At 35.3% G+C, this 25,761-nt stretch overlaps 1 protein-coding gene and 1 non-coding gene across 10 annotated transcripts in view; one reads left to right on the top strand and one right to left on the bottom strand.

Moving 5' to 3' along the window:
* Positions 1-25,761, top strand: part of STPG2 (sperm tail PG-rich repeat containing 2) — a 574,187-nt gene that overhangs the window by 334,105 nt on the left and 214,321 nt on the right. The window contains exon 13 of one of the 9 annotated variants that reach the window (XM_067036898.1): positions 1,104-1,139. The exons of the other annotated variants lie outside the window; for them this stretch is intronic. Coding sequence (XP_066892999.1) covers positions 1,104-1,121 — 18 coding nt within the window. The 3' untranslated portion in view covers positions 1,122-1,139. Of the gene's footprint in view, positions 1-1,103; positions 1,140-25,761 lie in introns of those variants that run through there. 9 annotated transcript variants of the gene reach the window in all.
* On the bottom strand, positions 19,327-19,461 carry LOC131759022 (small nucleolar RNA SNORA70). Its single transcript, XR_009336358.1, has one exon. It is a non-coding gene; the product is annotated as a small nucleolar RNA SNORA70 (small nucleolar RNA).

Genomic DNA, 25,761 nt, shown 5'->3' with positions numbered 1-25,761 from the left:
TTAAATTAGAAACCATATTAAAATGTTAATATGTAATTTCAGAGGAAATGAAAATTTCCACTTGGGAAATTAGACATATAAAATAATTTTGGTGAAAAAGTAAATATCAATTTATAAACCTAAGTGCAATTCATTTACCACTCAGGTTTATTTCACCTAATTGGGTAAAAAAGATCCTCAGCTAACTAAAAAATAATTTAAAATTATGATTTAAAAATCATCAAGGAGGCCTTCCCTGGTGGCGCAGTGGTTGAGAATCCACCTGAGAATCCGCAGGAGACACGGGTTCATGCCCCAGTCTGGGAATATCCTACATGCTGCGGAGCGGCTGGGCCCATGAGCCATGGCCGCTGAGCCTGCGCATCCGGAGCCTATGCTCCACAACGGGAGAGGCCACAATGGTGAGAGGCCTGTGTACCACACACACACACACACAAAAAAAATCATCAAGAAAATAAAACTATGATTTGCCAACCAATTAATTTAACATCAAAATTAAAAGGGGAGGAGTCATGCACCATGAAAAGAGGGTGAGGAGAGTAAGTGAATAAATATTCACTGAACCTTGAGACTACCAGTCTTCTTCTCCCAGCTTATTTCTAGAAGGTTGGCATCCAGGATTCTAACTTCCAGGCAGGAAAATAAAAGAGTCTTCTCTGAGGTATAGAACAATCCTAACAAAAAAGCAAAAACAAAAGCAATTTAAAGGTACTGATTTCAAAGTTTTGCTAATGAAATGGCTGAGCCACATCATCCTGGACACAAGATTAGGTTGGCAAGCCCCAACTATGCCCAGAGAACTTCTAAACAACCTTTAATGCCCTAAGGAATGGGGCAACAAAATGAATGGACAGCAAAAATCAAGGACATTTGAGTCCAAAGTCAAGGGGAAGAAAAAAGGAAAAGAGAATCTTTGAGGACACACAGATCTTACAAGGAGAAGCAAACTTTAAATAACCCAGTATTAATGGTTTTCAGACAACACACTCTATCTGAAACATGAGAGCACTTAGTGGACTTTTATTTTGTAAGGAGTGCTTATAAGGACTGAGTGCTGTTATCTAAAATAAATAACATGCTTTTTCTTCTGTTCTTTCTTCCAGACAGTCATCACTCTCTGACCTCATCTCCAATTCAGGCTGAACCATATAAAATTACAAATTTTATAGGTTAACAAAGGTTAAATATTGGCAATTTCATATGGCTTGACCTAGTACTATTCTTCCATGTGTATGTTATACACTCTATCAGCCAAACCATTTTCCTTGCCTTTTTTTAAAAAAAACAGATTATATTTTTTAGAGCAGGTTTAGGTTTACAGAAAAATTATGCTGAAAGTACAGAGAGTTCCCATATACTCTCCCCCTGCACATACACAGTTTCAGCCATTCTTAACATTTTACATATGTGTAAATTTGTTATAACTGATGAACCAATATTAATACATTAACTAAAGTCCGCAGTTTACATCAGTATTCATTCTTCTGTGTTGTACAATTCTGCGGATTTTTACAAATTCAGTATCATACAGAATACTTTCACTGTCTTAAAAAAGCCCTCTGCTCCACATATTCATCCTTCTCTTTTTGAGCCCCTGGCAATCATTGGTCTTTTTACTGTCTTTATAGTTTTGTCTTTTCAAGAATGACATATAGTTTGAGTCACACAGTGTGTAGCTTTTCAAACTGACTCCTTTCACCGTATAAGATGCATGTGAGATTCCTCCATTTCTTTTCATAGCTTGATAGCACATTTCTTTTTATTGCTGAATAATATTCCATCTCCGGATGTTCCATAGTTTATCCATTCACTCACTGAAACACATCTTAGTTACATGTTTTGACTTCTTTTGGTAAATATGAATCAAGTTGCTATAAACATTTGTGTATAGGTCTTTGTGTGGACGAAAGTTTTCAGCTCATTTGGATAAATAGACGTGAGATTGCTGGATCATAAAACAAGAATATATTTACTTTGTAGTAAATATATTTAGAAGTCAAGATTACTTGTAAAGTGACTTTACCATTTTTCATTCCCACTAGCAATGAATAAATGTCTGTTGCTCCACATTCTTACCAGCATTTGGTATTGTCAGTGTTCTGTATTTTAGCCATACTAATCGGTATGCATTGGTATCCCATTGTTGTTTTAATTTGCAACTCCCTAATGACATAATTTTGGGCATCTTTTCATATGCTTATTTTCCATCTGTATCTCTTCTCTGGTGAGGTGTCTATTCAGATCTTTTGCCCATTTTGTAGTTTTTTAAAATTGTTGAGTTTCTTTGTATGTTTTGGATACATGTCCTTTCCTTATTAGATATGTGTTTTGAAAATATTTTCTCTGAGTCTGTCACATGTTTTCATCCTCCTAACTGTGTCTTTCACAGAGTAGACATTTTTAGTTTCTAATGAAGTCCAACTTACCAATATTTTTCTCATGGATTGTGCTGTTGGTATTATACCTAAAATCATTGCCAAATGCGAGTTTGCCTAGATTTTTCTCCTGCATTATCTTCTAGAGGTTGTATAATTTTGTGTTTTACATTGATGTCTATGTTCCATTTTTAATTAGTTTTTGTAAAAGGTATAAAGCTCTGTTTGGATTACATTGTTTTGAATATGGATGTCTTTTTGTTCCAGAATCATTTGTTGAAAGGAGTATCCTCTCTCCACTGAATTACCTTTGCTACTTTGCCAAAGATCATTAGGTTATATTTGCGTGGGAGCATTTATGGGCTATTTATTGTGTTGCATTGATCTGTTTATTCTTTTGCCGATATCACTGTGTCTTGATAACTAGCATTATAGTTAGTCTTAAAGTCTGGTAGTGTTAGTACTCCAATTTTGTTCTTCTTCAGCTTTGTCTAGGTTATTATAGGTATTTTTGCTTTTCCATATAAACCTTAGGATCAGTTTTTCTATATCCACAAAATAGATTTCCAGGATTTTGATTGGGAATGCATTGAATCTATAGCCCATTTTGGAAGAATTGACATCTTAATAATATTGTCTTACTATCAATTAACTTGGAATATTTCTCCATTTATCTATATCAGCTTTAATTTCTTTCATCAGAATTTTGTAGTTTTCCTTGTATAGCTCTTGTATATATTTGTTAGAATTATACCTAAGTATTTCATATTTTTGAGTGCTAATGCAAATAACATTGTGTTTTTAATTTCTAATTCCAATAGTTCATTCCTTGGATATAGGTAAGCAACTGACTTTTGTATATAAATTTTGTATCTTGTAGCCTTGCTATTAGTTGATTCTTTAGGATTTTCTACATAGACAGTTATGTTCCAAAAAAGGCCATTTTATTTCTTCTTTTTCAATCAGTATACCTTTACTTAGTTTTCTTTTCTTTTATTGCATTAACTAGTACTTTCAATACACTATTGAATAAGAATGGTGAGCAGGAACATCCATCTGTTGTTCCTGATCACGAGAAAGAAGCATATAGTTTCCCACCGTTAAGTACAATGTAAGCTATAGGGGATTTTGTAAATGTTTATGAAGTTCGGCAATTTCTTGTTTATTCCTAGTCTGCTGAGAGTTTTTATCATGAATAGGTGTTGGATTTTGTCAAATGCTTTTTCTGCATCTATTAATGTGATCATAAGATTTTTCTTCTGGTCAAATCTCCTTATAAACATGTTAAAAGCAGACATCCTTGCAATCACATTAGTGGTATTTACCAGACAGAGTCCTTACCCATGAAATGCTTTTATAGCAGTATGTACCTGGTCTGTCAAGGCTGCTAATTCTAAATAAGTCTGAAATTTATTGATTTATAAGTCACAACTCTGGAAAATGTCAATCTGTGTAATTGTGGGATTATAGAATAGGGCTCTTTAATGATAGAATAGCTTCCTTTTGTATGCATGCATCATTTTGAAACCGCACGTGTTTGTCTGGGCCAGGACCCATCACATGACAAGGAAAGGGAACTGACAGAAATATGCTGATGATAGGGCTGTTTGCCATGCCTTGAGTTACAAAGTTCTTTGTCTCTGACCCAGGAATCTCATTGCTCTTGCCAGCATCATGAAATAGTAACTGGCTAACTAATTAGTTTGTGAGTGAGTAAAATAAAATCCCAACCCAATACATTTCTACTGGCTACAGTTGGCTGGAACTACTTAGCAGCGGCTGCCGCTTTCAGTGAATCATATTTTCTCCAGTTTTCATGGTCCCCACTACTGTGGCTCACTGTCAGTTGCCTCTTTTTATAACTGAGTTTTTATTTTCTTATTGTAAAATTAAGAGGCATTGTAGCATAGTGATTAGTACTGAAGACTCAAACCATGATCCCCGTATTCAAATTTAAATTTCAGTAAGTAAACCTGTTTGCCTTTAGGCAAGCTTTTTAAGTTTTCTGTGTCTGTTTCCCCATCTGATAATGATGATGTAGAAAATAATAAGACTTTCTTTGTGTTTATTGTGAAGATTCACTGACTTAGTTACTACCTAAATTCTGCTAACTTAGTTCACTGAGTTAATATGCTTAAAGTACTTAGAATTGTGCTGACCAGCTAGTAAATGTTAGTTATTACTATTAAAAATCATGTCCCTATTAAAAGTGAGAAAGTATAGGAGGAAGATTTAGTTCAAAAATTGAGAATATTATTTGTGAATTTTTCTGTGTGTTTATGTAAAGTGTATTTGTATTGGAGTATTAATTTAGTAATATTCCAGGTAATTATAGCAAGCTGGAAACAACATTACATGGTTATCTTTATGATATAATTTTTGTAATTATTTTTAGGTTTTATGGAAGTTTGCATTAGAAATTTAAATTTCAGCGGAAACTTAAAATAACAGAAAGGTATAATCTCAACAATGATCGAGGAGCATCTTATAGAACATTCTAAGCTTTCATAGTATAAAAGAGTACCTACAAATATTATCAGAACATCAATACTTAAATGATAGTAGGAATAGTACCAATGCTCAATTTTTTCAACTCAGATTTTAAAAACAGAAAAGCTAAATATGATTTGATGTTTCTTCATGAATAAATGATGCTCAAGATATTTTCCATCTGTCAGTTTATGATCATGATAAATGTAGATTAATCATTCAGTTTTTGAGGTTGTAATCTTGACTCTATTGGCCACATTCTTTTATAAAATGATATATTTTTTGAAGTTACAGCTCTTTTGAATGCCTGGTAGAGAGCTTAATATGACCTATAGAATTTGTGAAATGTGGTAAAATGAACTTTCTGCACTTAACAATAACCAGTAGGAGAAAATCGGTAAAGTAGACAAATATCTACATTATAAAGATATTGGGAATTTGATCCTGAATGTTTTCTGTAATATTGTTATGAACAAGTGTTTTATTATTAGTGGTCATTTAGAAAAATATCATTTTACTCAAATGGTTCTTAATTCAGTTGTTGCTAAATTTAAGTGAGAACATTGATGTTATCAGTACAACCAACACTGTCTACAAATGCTAAATGGGTAATGGTACTGCAGGTCACTATGTGATTCTATTGTTATATCACGGAAGATATTAAACAGGGGTGTAAATAGAACAAATACATTAAACAATATTAGAGTAACTCTGTCACACCTAGAAATGTCTTTTAAATAATTTTCATATAAGGTTGTTTCAACACATAGGTTGATTTTTTTTTTAATGAAGATGATAACTAGTAAAGATCTGGCTTCTGATTTAATTTTTTTTTTAAGTCATGCCTTTTGTAAAGTGCTGAATTGCTCAGTCAGTTCCAATTCACTAGAAACTTAGTTAAGAGATGTGCGCTATCATATTCCATAAAAATAGTGACTTTAAAAATTAAATCCTAAACTTAGAATACCAGTTAATGAATATCTTAAGAACCTAGTGATATCAGTCACACTTAAAGTTTAAGAAAACAAAATTTACTATATTCTGGGCACCTAAAATTGTATAAAATCAAGCTTCACTGATCCCTACCATAACATCTAATTTCTCCCATAAATGTTCTTTTTTTTGCACTGGCTAGAACATGTCCTGAAACATTTTAATAAATTTCCTTTTCTTGTTTCTATGTAGAACATAAAATGAGCCTATTCACATCAGAGGTCAGAACCCCTGCTCAATTCAACATTCTACACATTATCTAAAACTTATATTTTCTAGTTAAAAATGATCATTTTCTTAGACCTTTCACTTTTTACTTCCATCTACACTAATGGGTTTCTCTTTGGGTTTATATTTGTTCAGGAAATACAGTTGTAATAGTTACTGTGTTACTGCATATGAGAGGCAAATAGAAAATAATCAGTTTGAATTGAAATGCAGATACCAACATCTTAACAGTGGGTAATGCAATATATGCTTGAGGAAAATCACAAATCATAGATTTTTAGAAATTCTTAAAATAACAAACTTTTTGTGGTTTCAATTCAATTTAAATTCATTAAAGGCATATTTCTATATAGTTGTGATTATAGTTACTATCTATGTATTAGCCAAGTGCAAGATGATCTTGGAGGTGGGGAAAACTATATATATTGAGTTTTGTTATTATTGAGGCCCTTATGGGTAGCATAGTCTAATCATTAAGAGTTAACCTTTTTTGATAAGACAGACATAGGCTCTCCACTAGCTTTTCCACTCTCTCCCACTTCACTCGTATCCAGAGAATTTGAGAAATGAGCCCCAGATTCCTCATATTTTAAAATGGGGCTGTTAATAGGATCTATTTGATAGGACATTTTAAGTGTTATAAAAAAAAGTAGGTATGCTGGCTGGTCCATAGTAAGTGCTGATTACATTATTTATATTGTACTTGGGTTTTAATTTTTTATCATTAGGCACCATTTTAAAAATAAAATTTTATATGTGCAATCTAATCTACTAGTAAATACCTAATTTGAATTCTATTGTATTTGCATATAAATTATTTCAAAATGTTTGTGTGTTGATTTTATTCTTCTTAAGTGGATCTTTCTTTAGTTTCTTTTCTATATGTTAGCAGAGAAATTGTTACTGAAAATTTGGTCTGTGTCCTCGACGCTGAATGAGAATAACAAGGGCAAGGGTTTGAGAATAAAGGAAAGGTAAATTTTATTGATTTGCCAGAAAATGAGGAGGGTAGCAGACTAACATCTTAAGTACTACCGTCCTGCCTTCTAAGAGAAAGCAGGTGTATTTAAAGAAAAGTTTTGGGGTTTCAGTGTGACCATTGTCACATATAGTTGATAGTTTTGTTGAGGCTAGTTCTTTCCATGACATTATCTCTGCCTGTTTCGGTCCTCTGGTTTTTTCGGCCCTCTGGTCCCAGTCAGAATGTTCCTTCTTTTGATAATTCTTGCTTTGTTGACTGCATGGCCTTGGGTTTCTGTGGTTAGGACAAGAGGAACGCGCAGAAACTGTAAGAATGCCCACGCACATTAGTCAGTAACAAAGAATGCACAGTAACAAAGAATTTAAGTTTCAGTCCCCAGCAATGGAGGGAGAAGACGGAAAAACAAAATCATTCATCAAACAGTGTTAGTTTTGGGGGTCCTATTATGTAATGTTTAATTTAGTGTACAGTTATTAATTAGTTCTATATGTTCATTGCTGGTGTATTTGCATAGTGGTTCCAATTAGAAAACTGAAAAAAATTCACTCTAAGTATTATTTCTAAATTATGTGCTAAACATGTAGGATTAAAATGAACTTTGGATATTTTTATTGAGGCATACACTCCCTACAATATCTAGCATTACATCTACAAAAAATTTTTTTTAACTTATATAATTTTTTCCCTAAGAATCTAATGGTGTATATATTGATTTTTCATGATTCTTTAAGATATTATTTTTTATGTACAATTTTAATGAGAACTAAAACAGCCTCCTAATCTTAGAAATGCCTCTGTTGATTAAGAGTAGGCTCAGCTGCCTATAAAAGAAAACTCAAAATAGATACAGAAATTTCTTCCTCTCTCATGTAAAAGATATAGGCAGTCTAGGGCTCTTACAGAGGCCCCATGAAGTCACCAGGAACATGGGCTTCAACCAGCTTAACATTTAGCAATCCTGATCACGTGGTCCTTGCCCGCCCTAGTTCAAGAGGGCTATTTCAGACATCACATACATTTCCATGTACCAGATCGCAGGGGTGAGGGTGGAGAGGAAAGGGTATCCCCTCTTCTTCTGAAGGATATATCCCCCAAATTTGCTATAGAATTTGCTATAAATTTGCTTTTGTAATCAGATAACAATTCTCTTTATTAAGCCAGTGCTTATAGATACATGGCTATATTCAGCTATAAGGGGCCCAGCTAAAAATTAGGATCTTAAAACCAATTAGCAGTCTCCACCACACTATCTTTTGAAGAATATAGGTATGCCCTCAAAAGTGTTAAAAAAAAAAAAACAACTACCATTAAATCTGGCTTTGTAAACTGTAGACAGTTGGTCAGGCTGTATTACAAGTTAGTCATCATTTTTTTCATGATTAAATTGTTATAATAGCTATGATTGGTTCTGCATCATCTGCTAAGAAAATGGTAGAGTTATTAAAAAACAGTAAGTGCCATGTCATACTACTCAACTTTTCAATACCTCAAACCATTTTATAGTTCCTTTAAAGCATTTTTACTAGGTAGGTAACAATCTTCAGTTGCAAAGAGCCTTTGATGGTTTATGAACTGATAGTAACTATCCATTAGGAGTATTGCTTTAGGACAATATTCATATTTATTTAAATGCTTCAGTAATTGACTTTCAAGAAAAAAATTTTTACCTCCTACTTTTAATTTTGAAAAAAAAAAATCATGGAAAACTACCAATCTAAATTTGTTAAAGATTGAAATCAAAATAGCTATCTAATTCAGAAAGTTGTTCATATGAGTAATTCTCTTTATTCAGAGTAGCACTGATTATTCTTGTCTTCTGATGAAACTACTTAGATATGAGAAAATTTTTAAATGCAGGGTTTTGTCTGTTCTAGTTATAAGGGAAACAAGTCATTTGCCTTAGGATGTAAGAATCTTGTGGCAGTACAGCTAATGATTTAACTTTGATTAATTTAGCAAGGCATAGAATTTTAAAATTTGTGGAAACCTTTGAGAATACATCCTCCAGTGCCATCATTTTATGATGAGGCACTATGGTCTGGAAGGTTTAAGTGACTTGGCAAGGTCACATTAATGAGTTAGTAGCAATGCTGAAATCAGGACTAAGGTTTTACTGCCTTTTAATCTAGTGCATTCTATCTCCCATTCCCTCCCTTTACCCTCCTTCCTTCCTCTGCTTCCTATATTATATTAGAATTAAAATATTTGTGTATCATACCAGGTTCATATGTGAAAAGGAAATCAGGTCATAGTGGTTAGTTAGTGGCAGTACTGAGGGTAAAACTAAAGATTTCTTTGCTCTAATCTAACGTACCCTGTTTCCACTGAATGTATTATCATCACTATTATATCGAGAATTTTGTTTTATGTACCATTTGAATTTCAGGGTTTAGATAAAAATTATTGGAAATGTATTGTTAATAAATGTTTCACATGTGAGAATGAACAAATAACTGCTTTGGTTAATCTCTTTAAAACTGGCAATAATGACATCAGTAGTAATAAAGTGCTTTGCTGTTTAAGGCAGACTGTGTTAAAAGGACAGAATTGACCATTTGAAGTTAGGGAAAGTTGAGTGTTCACTCATTCTATAGCTCAGGACCTGTTTAAAGGATTGATTGCAGAGTATTCAGTACCGTCCCTTTCATTATGCTATTCTGTTTTGATTGTGAAAAACTCAGTCTTGGATCCAGAAAATTATATGTGAAATAAATACAGCCAAATAAGCTATGACTATTGCTTTAGCAGTTTGAGCTATTTTGACCAATTTGCTCCTATATTTTATCAGCTTCCCCAAATAATCAACTAGAGTCTTACTTTCTTATGTTCTGAATTTTACAAATTGCACTTCTACTTTTCAGTATATTTATAATAATACAGTTCCTAAATTTCTGCTTCTGCCCCTTCCTTTTTTCTCTTTCTCCTCCTCTCTTTTTTCATTATCATCAATTTGTAAAAAATAATTCATGAACCTTTGTTACATGAATGACCTATTACTATCTACAAATGGGGATATGAAAAAGTAAGGCACTCTTGCCCTCAGAGAACTTCCAGTCTGGTTAGAGGGACGGAACCTGTCCTAGCAAAGACTGGTTAACATTTAAAAACTGGTATGAATGATAAGCATTAGAGAAGATCAGAGAAGGGCGAGATCACTAGTGAGTGTTTAAGTCTATTGATTGAAACTTCAGAGATAAATATCTATTAGAGACAAGAAGGATTTAATCAGAGTATATTATAATATGCATAAATTGTGATAAACCCTTTGGGTCAGTGTTAGATATCCTGAAGGACATTTTGAGTACATTTGTGATCAACTACTTGACATTCTTAATTTATGATGAACTAAATCACCCTTTCAAACAAATTTAAAACACAAAATGAGAAAGTTTATTCAGATGATATAAATTGACTATAAAAATATACACTTAAAGTATGTGTTTATACGTATTACAAAATACCAGAAATGTTTTATACACTATAGTAAAGAGATAGAATGTGATAGAAAAATCATGTCTGTTTCTGCACTTTAATTCTTTTCATACTTAGTTATGGGACCCTGTCAACGTGGAAAGAAAAACAATATAAAGCCTCATATTCTTTAATTTAATCCTGGTAGAAAATATAGCTGAAGCCAGAGGCTACAAGCATCAGCTGACAGTTTAATGAAGACTCTTGAAAGAATGGGAGAGTCTAGGTGCTTTAAGAAAAGCCCTGAGCAAGTCATTACATCTGTTTAGACAGAAAAAAAAGAAAAAGATTAGTGAATATTTATGTATCAGTTACCAAAATATTTAAGTTAAATATATGTTTATTTTAATCTAATTATCATAAATTTGAATTTTTCTTTAAATCTATTGGCTACAAAGGCCAAAGATCTTTCCTGCAATATTGAATCATTTATTTTTAAAGTCCCAAGGGCTGTTGACTTGTGACTGTGAAATTATTAAATATTCATTATAGAAGACTACATGTTAAAATGTTTGTGTGAAATACCTGCTTTTTCATTTAAAATTGTAAATTCAATTGTTCACTGGAAGCTGATTTTACCTACCATACTTGTAATATCAACTATGAAAGAGCTGATATCTTTTCCAATAACTTTCCTATATAAGTGGCTTCAGTTTGCTTGTTAGATAGAATGCATCAGGGTTTTATTCCCCTACAGGCTTGCTTACAATAAACCTAGTGACTCTAATTCACTCATTTCTGAAAAGCATCACATGTACAAGTTTTTTTCAGACATTAAGATGTATTGTACACAGTACAGATTTTTGCTTAGGTTCAGGTTCAGAAACTGCTGCAAATATAGAGGTAACTGGGAAAGTTAAAAAGGATGTTGATTTCCTGGATTTAAACACCGTGATAGAGAACCCAGTAACAAGATGCCTCTCTCACCCCCAGCAATGGATTTTAACATGAATTTTACAGTCTTTTAGTGTCTTACACACACCATTATCACATACCTTCCTATAACTAGAAAAGGTAACTCTTCTTGCTCTAGGCAGTTCAAATGCATACTGACCTCTTTCAGATAAACCCAGTTATGTTCTCCTGAGATCCACCCCTAAAATTCCTTTCCTTTGACTGTGTACCTCTCGAAAGTGCCTTACAGTGCCTGGTATGTAGCTCTAGCAGCAACAGCAGCAGCAACAGAAGTAGTAACAATGATGATAGTAGTAGTAGTAGTAGTAGCAGCAGCAGCAGCAGCAGCAGTAGTAGTAGTGGCGGCAGCAGCAGTAGTAGTAGTCGTAGTAGTAGTAGCAGTAGTAGCAGTAGTAGTAGTAGTAGTAGCAGCAGCAGCAGTAGTAGTAGCAGTAGTAGTAGCAGCAGCAGCAGTAGTAGTAGTAGTAGCAGTACTAGCAGTACTAGCAGCAGCAGTAGTAGCAGTAGTAGTAGTAGCAGTAGTAGCAGTAGTAGTAGTAGTAGCAGCAGCAGCAGCAGTAGTAGTAGTAGTAGTAGTAGTAGTAGTAGTAGTAGTAGCAGTGGCATTACCAAACTCAGGTCTGGGTGCTCGCTGCCCCAAATTCAATACTTGAGAGGCAAGTGCTGGTAGGAATGGAAGAGTTGCTTTAATCAGAAGGCCAGCAGTCTGGGCAGAAGGTGGCTTCTTGTCCCAAAACCAGCTCTAAAGATTTTTCTCGGCCACGAAAGTTTTTAAAGGGGTGAAGGGGAAACAATCTCAATTAATCACTGTGGTAGGGAATCCGATTCCTTGTGATCTCCCATTGCGTGCAGATTTGTCCACTCCTTGTGATCCTTCTTTAGATGCTATCTTGTTCACACAGTCTGTTCACGAGATTACTGAAAGGAAAGCTGGGGAAAAGATCTAGTCGTCTGTGTCCGTTAAATACTTATCCTTCTTTTCTACTTCTTTGATCTATGCAAAGAATCAACAGGTTAGGCAAGGTACTGTGTGATTTGAAAGATGTTCTTGGGCCAGAGATGAGTAGAGCATGTGGACGGCTGGTTTAAAAGTTAGTTACAATATAGCTTTAGGAAAGTGACAAGACAAAAGGGGTCTCCTGCTGAGGGTGGTTTTTTGCAAAGAGCTGCTTTACGGTAGTAATACCAGCAGTGTCAATAGCTGCTGGATAGAGTTTATCTTTTTTAATGTTATAAAAATATCTCTCACTTTTTTGTTGTTTAAAAACATTCTTGCTTTCATGTTGGGGTGTGCTGGTAACATGCAGTTCAAAATAAAATTGTTATTGATAAATATGTACAAGGCTTGCGTATCTAAGTTTATAAGTATGTAGAATGTATACTTACCATCTATTGCTGTTGTTTGTATGATCCACACAAGAAATTCAGTCCCATTACTTTTTGGTTACACTTCCTATCTGAATATGATGTGAACTAGAGGAACAAATTGAGATGTTATAAAATACTTGCCTTTCTAGTGCAATCCTTCGATCCTTTTTTTGTCTCAATTGAGCCCATTTTCAGAGAGGCTGAATATAAGAACTCGGGGTATGTTATCTATTGTTTGGTCTTATTACAGTCATTAACCACAGTCAAGGTGCCTTTCAGGAAGAAAGGATGATAGATAGATCGCATTCTCAGGATCACATTCCCTGTCATGGAGAACAAAAATCAGGGAGGTGGGAGGTAGCAGAAGACAGAGTGCAGTGGGATACAGGTGCACCTTTTCCAGAGAAGAGCAAGATGAATGTTCTCATTGTCACTGCAGCCTGCATTTCGTTAGTCATTAGTGTGACAGGTCTGTAATTGATGACATGATGTGGGACCTGTTGTGAGGCTTCTGTCCCTTCCTTTGAAACGACTCCTGTGTCCCTTAAATAGTATATGGTTATTTAATGTGTCAGTGCATCTGCCTTCATATCTCAGTCAAAGCTATCTTGGTAATCACAGAAAATCACACCACTTGTAACAAGGGAAGATGATATTAAAGTTTCATTGCTGTATTGACTACAATTCTCAGCAGTGGTTTCTTATGTAATAATAGGCAAGCTCAAGAATAAATTTATCAGAGTAAGAGAAAAGAGCATAATGTGAGCTCTCAATCTGCTGCAGAAGAATGCTTTGTAGTCTACTGCTCATTGTTTTACTTATATGCTTTCTCTAGTGGCACTATTTAGATTGAGTTTCAAAGTTCTGTTTCAAGAAATAGTACATTATATAGATCATTGTGGTGCTCTGAGGACAATGGTGCTTCAAGGACAAAGGACAACCCGGCCTGAAAAACTTTCAGCGTTACACCCCCTACCAGACTCTTAATCGCCCTCCCCACCATGTTGCCATGGCTACGAAATTCCTGAGCCCACCTGGGCGAGGAGGCCTGTCCCAAATAAGGAAAGGCATCTGCCCTGTCCCATTCCCACGCTATAGAAGGAAGGTACATGTGCCTCAACCAATCGGTAAACTAAATTTTTCTCTCGGACCATTCCTTTGTTTTCTGGCTGTAAAAACTGATCAATAGCACATGTTCGGTCTTGACTCTCCCAGACTACTAGGAAGTTGGCCCACCGTTCTAGCAGCGACCCTTCCCTCTAATAAATTCTATCTTCTTTGCATTCTGCCTTGTGTCTGGAAATTCTTTTCCAACCCGCCTTTGGACCACGACAATCATCTGAACAATTATTTAGATACTTGAGCAAAATAACTGAATGAGCAAATCATGACTAAACACTTTGATTCCTTTTTAATAATTGTTTGAAAATTATTGAATCTTTCAGGAACTGCTGGAAAATTTGTTTTACTTTAATTCTATATTTAGGCTTATTTTGTAATTACTTATCCATTAATTAATATTGTCCATATGGGAATTTTTTGAGAAAATTACTGTAAGAAACCACAGGGGTGAAACGTATGTAACATTATAATAAAAACATGTTAAATTTTTAAAAATGAGTTCTTAAGATCAGAACTTTATTACTCATCAAAAACGTTATCAACAATTTAATGAAGTTTGTTTTCTTGGATAGGGTTGGTTTTTTTAATGTTATAAAGGATATCTTTTTCCCTTTAAGTTTTTAGTAATGTAGTGGTAATAAAAGTATACTTTTTTTTTTTTTTTTTTGTGGTATGCGGGCCTCACTGTTGTGGCCTCTCCCGTTGCGGAGCACAGGCTCCGGACGCGCAGGCTCAGCGGCCATGGCTCACGGGCCCAGCCGCTCCGCGGCATGTGGGATCTTCCCGGACCGGGGCACGAACCCGTGTCCCCTGCATCGGCAGGCGGATTCTCAACCACTGCGCCACCAGGGAAGCCCAAAAAGTATACTTTTTATAGCAGTTATCTATAATGAGAAGCCTTCCACAAGTTGGGAAGAAATTGAATTTTTGTATATTAAATTTGGCTACTCACATGTAGAGTTGCTTTACTGTAACTGTTTTAATATGTATAACCTCATTAGCATTATAATGACAAGCTTCCAAAGAAAAAATTACAATGACAATTAAATAGAGCATCCGTGATGATACAAGTCGAAACTACATTCTATCAGTATATTTCTGATTTCCTTCAAACTATACTCCCATATCTGATTTTACAAGATTATGTCTTTAATTGAAGCATTATTAGTCACCTCCTTCAGACCTGTACCTAACTTTTAATATACTCTGCATGAGACCATAACGTATGCATCCTGGTGACCTTTAATTGTTCATGAACCAGTGTACATGAGAATATATATATATTTTTGACTAGTTAGGTCAGAGTTTGTGAATTATTTTCTTAACTAAAAATCCATTAGATAGCCATCAAAATGCCTGGAAAGATCCTTAAAATACATTTATCTACTCTCTTCTTTATTTGCTAAACACACATTTTCTTCCTTTTGGTTCTGAAACAATACTTCCTCCTTGTTTTCTTTCACCCCTTCCATCATGCTTTCTGTCTTCCATGATGTTTCCTTCTTTGCCTGCTGCTTTAATGTCAGTCTACAGATGTTTGCCAGAGTTCTGTCTTATCCTATTTTCTTCTCAGTTATCATAACTTTATTCTCATTTTTAAACCACTTAATCTAACTTTATAATCCCCCTTATGAGGATTGGGTATATGTTCCTAGTCTACTGAGATCTGCTCCTGAAATACCTGCTGATAATGCAAACTGTTCTCAGAGTCAGTTCCTGTCTTTTACCTGGATTATTTTAACAGGCTTCTAATTCTGTTACCGACCTCTCCATCCGATAGTCACAGTTGTCTTCCTAAGGCATCGATCTGCTCATTTCACCCTCCTCTTAAATCATTTTTCTGGCTCTCCATTTCCAATATAGTAAAGTCCAAATTCCTTAGCACAGCCATCAGAATGTTTCACAGTCTGGCCACTGTCTATCTTTCTAGCATCTTTTCCTGACAATTTCATATGGAGGACTGCTGCCTCTTCCCAGAATATGGCATATACCTCTGTGTATTTCTTCCTTTACTTTGATTAGGACTGCTGCCTTGAATGCCTTACCCACTTTTTCCTCCTGATACCCTTTTCCTTATTCTTAATTTTTTACACAAATTGACTCATACTACATGTATACTTTTTTTTTTTTTTTTTTTTTTTTTGTGGTATGCGGGCCTCACTGTTGTGGCCTCTCCCGTTGTGGAGCACAGACTCCGGACGCTCAGGCTCAGCGGCCATGGCTCACGGGCAGCCGCTCCGCGGCATGTGGGATCTTCCCAGACCGGGGCACGAACCCGTGTCCCCTGCATCGGCAGGCGGATTCTCAACCACTGCGCCACCAGGGAAGCCCCTACATGTATACTTTTGAAGCTGGATCTTTTGACTTAATATTTTGAGATATATCCATGTTAAAACATGTAGATTTTATTACTTTTAGTTGTTGATAATAATTCACTGTTTTTCATTCTTTTAGTGAGGACAAATAGGTTGTGTTTATTTTTTCCGCTTTGCATAAAAATGCTACAGAGAACAATCTTGCCATGGTATCTTTGAACATATGTGCACAATTCATTAAGTAATTAATGAATTAGTTTCAAATGGCTAATCTGGGGACCTGTGGAGAGTAATGAGAGGATGGTGAAACGTAGACACCTGTCATCATTTTCCAAATTTTCTTTACTTGAAATGTCCTTGTATAAAGTATGGTAGCATCAAAATTCCCATGTTATGCTTGGTTGGGCATGTAGTTATATGATGCAAATGAATGTGAGGAATGGAAAGTTTGAAAAAAATCTATTAAGCTAAGTTTTTCTGTGCCATTGCAAAGTGTGATACCATTTTACCTAATAAGGCTCTCTCATTAACATGCCTTAAATACAAGTGCAAATACAAAATTTTGAAAGTTAATCTATATTGCATTGCTTTCTTTGTCTTAAATTTTGGAAACAGATTAGTGCTTGAGGAGTCATTTATTCCTAATAAACCTATTGTGTTTTATACTGAATTCTTACTGTATACTTGCTTGCTAATTGCATTAGGTCATACTGTTTCAAATGCCACAAAACACAAAAGAGTAAGCAACTGCATCCCATTTACCTTTCTATTTATATTTTTGGAGCTTTAAAAATGTTTCTTGAAGTATTTTAATAATTGATATACTTCCATACAAATTGAAGCACTATTGCACATTACAGTGGTCCTTTCATTTTACTTTATGTAAGAATTGCCTGGGGAGTGTGGTAAAGTATGTACTTTTGGTTTCTACTATGGAAGATTCTGTCTCAGGTGTATATTTTGAATATTAATTTCATGTCCTTACCACACACAACTACCACCACCTCATTTTGCTCTGGAACCTGACTTCTTCAGAAACATCGGTTGAGGCAAAAGATGGGGTGCTGGTGGTCATGGTGATGGCTGTGGTGATGGTGGCAGTGATGTCAGAGGTGGTGGTTGTGGTGGTGGTGATGTGATGGAGCTGGCATAATTCAGGCCTTTGGAATCACGTTGTCTTGAATTTGAATCCCAGCTCTAATATTTACTATCTTTAATATCTTGGTCAGATTAGTTAACCTGTCTAATCCTCAGGTTCCTCACGTCTAAAACGATGATAATGATTTCCCTAATTCATAAGGTTTAGCACAATACCTGGCCTGTAGTAAATACGTAATAAATGCCAACTATTATATATGCCTGAAGTGGCTTTGTTTCTTTTCTGATTTTGTAAACAACATTTTGTGGGTGGATTTTCTATGGAAGGACAGAAATATATTTAAAACTCTAGATCCTTGAGTTTCATAAATCAAAGCCAAAGAGTATTCAGGTATCCCATTTTCCTCATTTCTGTAAATATTACTTAGTGATATTTTAACATCAGAAAACTTAAAAGGCACTTCTGAAGGAAGCATTATCTAAATATCTATTTTTGTCCTGAATGGGAATCAATAAAATGGTTTCATGTTAACAGTGCATGTTCTGGAGACGAAATTTCACTTTTTTTTTTTTTTTTTTTTGCCACTCTATGAATATCTCATTCTCTCAAAGGAGATACTGAAGTAAAAAACTAGGAAGCTTCTCATCAGAAACACACACATGCATACTCTTGAGGACTCCGGAGTACCTCACAGGGGGAATACTGTATGTTTTCACTTATATGTGGAGTCTTAAAAATAAAACAAATGAAAAAATATAATAAAACATAAACAGACTCACAGATTCAGAGAACAGACTGTTGGTTGTCAGAGGGAAGAGGAAAAGGGGCAAAACGGGTGAGGGGGATTAAGTGGTACAACCACTATGTATAAAATAGATAAGATACAAGGATCTTATCCTTGTACAACACAGGGAATATATTATATAATAGCTTTATATAAAAAATGACCATGTGAAGAGTTAGTAAACTATTGTAGGTTCACTTTCCCGAAGATTTGCACATTAGTTCTTCTAGTATTTTAAAATCTAAATTCCATTCCACTAAAAACAAAGTAGCAATTCACAATTTGAAAGTTACAACATTTTTGAACTTATAAAAATATTTTACTTGTAACTTCATCAGGGATTTTTAATTGGTGATCTATGAATTTTTAAAAGTCCATGAAATTAAATGTGAACTATTATATGTTTGAATTTGTATTTCTCTTTCATCAGGCTTTAAAACACAAACCTATGAGCTCAAAATTGTTAAATGACATTAATCAGTAAAAGTATTTTCCCCAGAGTAGATATTTTGTAAAATTAAAATGAAGAAAATCCATCATATTCAATATTATTATTTTGTCAGTTTGTTCTTATTATTGCTTGTCCTATAAGTTGGTTTTCATTCACTTTCAGTGTTGTGATAATTAAAATCTGTTTTTTCTATTGTTCTTCATTATTTAATTTGCTTTCTCCTCTGATATAGTGACTTCTCAGTTTATATTTAGAACTTGGAATGTGGGATAGCTATTTCTTTATTCTTGATGAATTATTTCCTTCTTTTTTTTTTGACAAGAAAGTACGATTTATCTATGGGCGTGAGTAAGGAGGGGACAACGCCAAGGCTGTCGCGAGTGTAGGGCCCGCCATGTTTCCAGGGGCCACGACTAGGGATGTGTTTGATCCCACAGCCATCCGGGTTGAGCCACTTTCCTGCCACCATGTTTTCAAATTCATAGGCATTAAACTTAGTAAATCCCCACTTCTTGGAGATGTGGATCTTCTGGTGACCAGGGAACTTGAACTTGGCCCTGCAGAGGGCCTCAATCACATGCTTCTTGTTCTGCAGCTTCGTGTGGATGGACACTATGACTTGACCAATGTGGACCCTGGCCACTTTGCTCTGGGGCTTTCTAAAGGCACTGCACGTACTTGTCTGGAGCCTAGACTGGGGACAGCATGCCAGTCATGAATGTCCACTGGAAAAGGCTGTCTCCAGAGTCCCTTAGGGCAAGCCATATAGGCAACAGGCTGCATACACTACCGAGGAGGCTGCTGTTTGCAGCCATTGCACACCGGGCCCCCATGGGAAAAAGAGCACAGTTGGCTTAATTGACTGCAAATCCATCATTTTTTAAATGGTTACTTTCTAATAAAACTAGGCTGTGGAAGTCTGGAAACCAAGTGTTAAGACCTACTTGCTAAGGAATGCTCAACAGTTAGAGAAGTCCTTAGAGCAGGACTGTGGAGAACACTGCTTCTCAAAGCGTGATGTGAGGATCCACACTGGTAGGCGAACTCTTTACTACAAGTCCGTGGCTAGATGGGGATGAAATTGAGAGCAATTATTTAGAAACTTTAATAGCAATTTGGCATTACTTTGAAATCCAAGGGCATGATTATTTTTCTGTTAATTCACTTTACTGTTATTTTGTAAGAATTCTGGTCTGCAGCATGAACTGTAAATTTCAAAACAGGGCTCTTCAACCACAGAAAATTTGAGAAACAGTGGTATAGACGTCTTGGCTCAAGCTCACAGCTTCATTTGTCCTGTTACAGTAATTAACAGAATACTAGAAGAGAAATCATACTTTTCTTCCAGAATTTTAAGTTTTCAACTTTATGAAACTGGGAATGATGGTTTATATTTTCCCACATATAAGAGGGATTTTGAATTAGTGCAGTGCTTTGCTGAGCAAATTTAGGATACTGCTAAGATACAAGTATTTTGTTGGGGAAAAGATTTATTCTCTTTTCTTATTACATATATATATAAGCATTAACTGCTATGAAGCATTTTATGAGAAGTAGAGAGACTTGTGACATGGAAGAGGTAGTTGGTGCTCTGAGAATGAATGGGAACATGAGAGAAGGAAAGGAGAGCTGAGAGTTCAGTCTTAGTATGCAAGTCTTATCAAGTCCATTAGAATATAGATGGGGGAAATTAGAAGGTCAGCTGGGAAACTTAGGAATTTAATAGAATTATTAAAGCATTATTTCAATATTATTTATTAATTATCACTAAAGTATTAATTAAATATCATTACATTAATATGTATTAATGGAATGCTGAGAAGTAATTTCTAACATGATGGGATAGTGATCAAAGTAATCAATTTTGGTCCCTAGGTGAGAATGTAGTAGAAATTACAAGAGGCGCTATGGCCAATCAAGGTAGAGAATATACAAAGATGACAGGAAAATGGGGTTGAGAATGCTTCAGGAGAAATAATAATTTCCTGAGAAGGAGTAGACTTAGCCAGCACATCTGGAAGTAGAGGCTGCTATTTTCATGATAACAGTAGTGCTTTAGATGTTATATAAATGAAGAAGAATCGCTACACATTCTTTCACACTTCCTTCAATTTGTAGGTTGCATCTATATACTCTTTCAAATTTAAGTGGGCTTCCAAATTGTTTACAGCCAACAGAATATAGCAGAAACAACAGTGCATGAGTTCAGAGGTCAAGTCCTCAAAGGTGATTCAGCTTTTACTTTATTCTCTGGAATATTTGTGTTTGGAGTCCAAAGATTCCATATAAGAAGTCTGACTACCTTGAAGTCAACATTCTGGGAGGAAGCAAAGCCACATGGAGGGGTCACATATAGGAGCTCCAGTCAGCAGTCCTAGTCTTTGAGTTATTTCCTCCCAGGCACCAGATATGTGAGTGAAGGAGGTTTTGGCTGATTCCAGCCCCAAGCTGACAAATGAGCCCCAGTTTCAAATTTTCCTACTTGAGATATAATAGGGACAAATCACCTCCTGCCTGTGCTTTAGATCCATAGAACCCAGGGCTTTAATAAATGTTTTTAAGTCACTAAGTTTTGGGTTAATTTGTTATGTAGTATTAGAAACTGGAACAGATGTTAATTTACATTGTGTCTAATTTTTGAGCTAAAGTTATAGGAAGTTTTAGAGATGCTACTTATTTTATATATATATATGCGTGCATGTGTGTGTGTATATAAAACATATATATATATAATTTAAAACTATCAGGTAATGGGTACTATGGAATAAATTTGTATGGTTGTTTAGAGAGCATTTTAGTATAATTCTTTTATGTGAGCACTTAAGGCCTTAGAGTTTGGTTTTATTTATGTATTTTTAGTTTAAGATTCATTCACAGCTCATATTTATCTTGAGAAATATCTTAGATGGATAAGACTGTCTTAGAATGACAAGAAACCCATACCTTCTATTTCAGATCCTTAAAATTGTCCTGCTTCAAGTCCTGCACATCTTGAATCTTCTTCTCTGTACTTTTTAATAGACTTTATTTTTTGCAGCACTTTTAGGGTCACAGAATAATTTGAGCAGAAAGTTTAGGTATTTTCCATAGAGTTCTTGCCCCAACACATACACAGCCTCCCCCATTATCAATATCCACCCAGCAGAGTCGTACAGTTTTTGTAAATGATGTGCTTGCATTGACATCACTATCACCCAGAGTCCATAATCTATATTTACTCTTGGTGTTGTACACCTATATGGATTTGGGCAAATTTATAATCACATATACCCATCATTATAGTATTATACAGAGTAGTTTCACTGTCCTAAAAGTCCTCTGTGCTCTGCCTATTCAGCCTTCCCTCTCCTAACTCCTGTCAAACACTGATTTTTTTACTGTCTGTAGAATTTTTCCTTTTCCAGAATGTCGGATAGTTGGAACCCTACAGTATGTAGCCTTTTCAGATTCCCTCTGCTTTTATTTTTTGCAACTTCTCATTCATAGTTCTCAACCTAAATATGAAGTCCTTTCCTCAAAAACGTCTTCCTAAATCCACAATCTATGTCATACTCTATGTTAATTTTTCACATTGCAGTTTTAATTCTTCCTTTGCAGTACTTATGTTTATGTGATTAGCATCTCTCCCCATTAAAATGTGAAATATTTCATCACTGGTATCATTCTTGTGGCTACCATAGGGCCCAGCATATTTAGGTACTCACAAGTATTTGTAGAATTTTTGAAATAAATTAATGAAACCTAGTTTTCCTATACCAAAATACATTAAGCATATGAACATAAACTGACAAAGCTGATTCCACAAGCTATAACATAAATTCAAATTCCGATTTCATTGGTTTACCACACCTTATACTTGCATAGGTGCTCCAACAATACAGCATTTTGTCTTATATTTTTAATCTAGTATAGTTTATTGTATTTTATTTTGAAACTACCTAAAAATTGTTATGTACAAATTTGATTTTTCTATGTCAAATAATGTACTTGTTTATGGGGCATATTTTGGAATCTTCTTCAAATGTTTTAATAGCCACCTTTCACTTATCTCCTGCTGAAATCTGTTTGCTGACAGTTACTAAAATTAGAAGTATATAGTTATTGGATTTCATAGCTGGTAGAGGTGAGTGCAAATAGTCCAAACATTCATTTTACAGAGGAATCATCTCAGAATCTATGACTTGTCTAGGGTTACAGAGCTACTCAGAGCTGAAACCTCCTTGAATTCAAGCTTTCTTAGTTCAGTACTCTGGGCCACTGCTTCCACAACTCTTTCTTGGTATATCAGACCTAGAAAAAGTAGTGGCGGATTGGGAAAAGTAATGTCTGCAGTGTAGCCTAGAATTGAGAGCTTCAGTTTTTTCCTTTCTTATTCACGGTCTTTTTTTCCCCATTAATATAACTCCTTTTCACTGAAAGTACATATTGTGAATAGCATTCCTCTTTTAGGTATTAAAATTGCAAGAAGTACAGAGAACTTAGACTTTACCCCTTTCATCGTTATTTTAAAGAACATTTGATAGCCGATACCCTGTGTCTTCTAATTCAGTGTTCCCAAACTTATTGAAATTCTGGCTTTTTCTTTTCCTGGCATACAAAATCTCAGCCTCAGACAGTAGAAGGTATTATTTGATATAATTCACTCCAGAGAATGATATGATGGATAAGGATTGTGGAAGACACACCATGTCACAATGGCCTTAGTACCACTAATCCACTAATCCTAACAACAGCCATGCCATTCAGGAACTGGGATCCTCATTTTATTGATGAGGAAACTGGCTCAGAAGGGTTAAATAACTTGCCCAAATTTGCTGCTCATAAGCAGCAAAGCCAGATATATCTAGTCTAAAGCCTACATTTGTGTTTGTTTTGTTTTGCTTTCACTACACTAAACTCCCTATATTATTAACTGTTTTCCTAAACTGTCAAGAATGACAGTTTAACCAAGAAATCATTGCTGTATTTATGCTAGTTATGAATAGATTACATCTAGGAATTTTTTGTCATTTTAACAATAGATTGGGATTTAAGTCATTTTTGGCTTCATAGAAAAAATTCATGAAATCAGTTTCAGAAAATAATCTTTCCATTCAAATGTGTATTTTATTATTTTAAGTAGCTTGGCCAAGTGTGCTTTGTGATTTTTACCTGGAATGTGAATCGCTAATCCAAACAAATCTCACTTGTCGGAATATAGCTAATGAATTAATAAGTACATTGGTTAATCTATGAAATAGTTGTAATTCAAAAAATTATCATCCTGGCCTCTTCCATTTACTAACTTCGTGATTTAGGGCAATTTATTTAACCTTTTTGAACCTCATTTCCTCACCTATAAAATTGGGATGATGGCAGTAAACCCCTTATAAGGTTTTTCTGGGGAGCATGTGAGAAAATGGATATAAAATACTTGGCACCATGCCTGACCCAGAAAGTGCTCAATAAATCTTTTAAGCAGATCTTACTTGCCCTGTCTGTGGATTGAACAATTATAGTGATATGCCCTGATCTGGGAATGTTGCCATTTTTTAGTAGATGTAATTCACGAAAGAATATGAATAAAGGATACCCTTTTTCATCCATCCTGGGAGGTGTTTAAGAAGCCCCTTATACCGTGTGTCACATTCCTCTTTGGTTCCAATAGGATTGTTGCAGGCAGTATTCTAGTTCTGGTGATTGCATGTGATGAAGTACATAAAAGCTCTTGTCAAGGGGGCTGAGGAGGTGGAATTTTAGTAGGTTAATTGCTCAATAGCTACTAGGAAAATTCTAATTTAACAGATCCATCAATATAATATGAAGCCTCATCTATAAATGCTCTGCTCCCTTAGGAGGATCATGTCCAAATTACTGGTCAAATGCTGAAAGAAACCATATCACAATGAATTGTTGTTGGGATATGATAGATGTGTTCTATCTCAAGTTAACAGAACATGCACTAGTGTGCCATAGCTTTACTCTTCCAATTCTTTTAAATGTGTGTCCACTAGGTCAGTTAAGCCTGGGCAGCATTTCCCCCCTGTTTACTATTTATCATGTAATACGAAGGGGGTCATCTCCAGTACTGCAGGTAAACTGCTCAGAAGTCAAAAATAATCATTATTATATGACTGAACCGGCTTTGATACTTATAGGATATTTGCAGTGGGCCAAAACACTTTTCTTTTCCTCTCCTTATTGCGTAAATAAAGCTTTAGCCGAACTAGCTACCTCAAAAGTAAAAAGGTGGGCTTCCCTGGTGGCACAGTGGTTGAGAGTCCGCCTGCCGATGTAGGGGACACGGGTTCGTGCCCTGGTCCGGGAATGTCCCACATGCCACAGAGCGGCTGTGCCCGTGAGCCGTGGCCGCTGAGCCTGTCGGAGCCTGTGCCCCGCAACGGGAGAGGCCACAACAGTGAGAGGCCCGCGTACCGCAAAGAAAAAAAAAAAGTAATGCATTCTGAGGCTCTCCAACAAGCTTCATGAGCTGACATGAAATCTGAGAGTATATAAGAATGCAGTGCCATGGGAGAGACATCCTAAAAAGATAAGTTTACTTCTTTTTATGAAGTAGATCCCTCTCCAGTTCTGTAGAGATCTAAAGTCAACTTTCGTAAATGAAGTAAGAAGACCCTTGGATTAAACTATAATTCTGTCTTCAAATGGTTTGTAGTATAGTCCAGAGCCTGCATATGTTCTATCCAAACTAAATAACAATTAAAATGTCACTCAAATACTGAAGTTATTTTGTTGTTTGTTATACGTATATAAATGGTTAATGAATATATTTTTTGATGAGAGTTCTCTAACAGGTCCCCTTCAGTTCCATATAAGTAGGGATGTGGAACCACCTTGGTTCCTAGCTGTGATTCCCAAACATTTTCACCAAACACTTTACAGTCTTAAAAGATATTGAGGACTTCAGAGAGCTTTTCTTTATATGGGTTATATCAATATTTAATGCATAAATTAAAACATAATTTCTTTCAGTATTTATTAATTCATTGTTTTTCTGCTGGGTTATTCCTCCCCCAAGTACATAGAATGCCTAGTCAAATGAGTAGGGGAAGAGTGTGTGGATAATAGGGACAGAAAACTCTAGGATTTATATTTTTTAAATGTTATTTCTGAAGCATATGTATTTATTTGAGAATGCTTGTGTATATTTCCTTAATACACCCACTGG

Source organism: Kogia breviceps, chromosome 6, assembly GCF_026419965.1.
Source record: "Kogia breviceps isolate mKogBre1 chromosome 6, mKogBre1 haplotype 1, whole genome shotgun sequence".
Taxonomy (NCBI): Eukaryota; Metazoa; Chordata; class Mammalia; order Artiodactyla; family Physeteridae; genus Kogia; species Kogia breviceps.
This window is presented reverse-complemented; position numbering and strand designations above follow the sequence as displayed.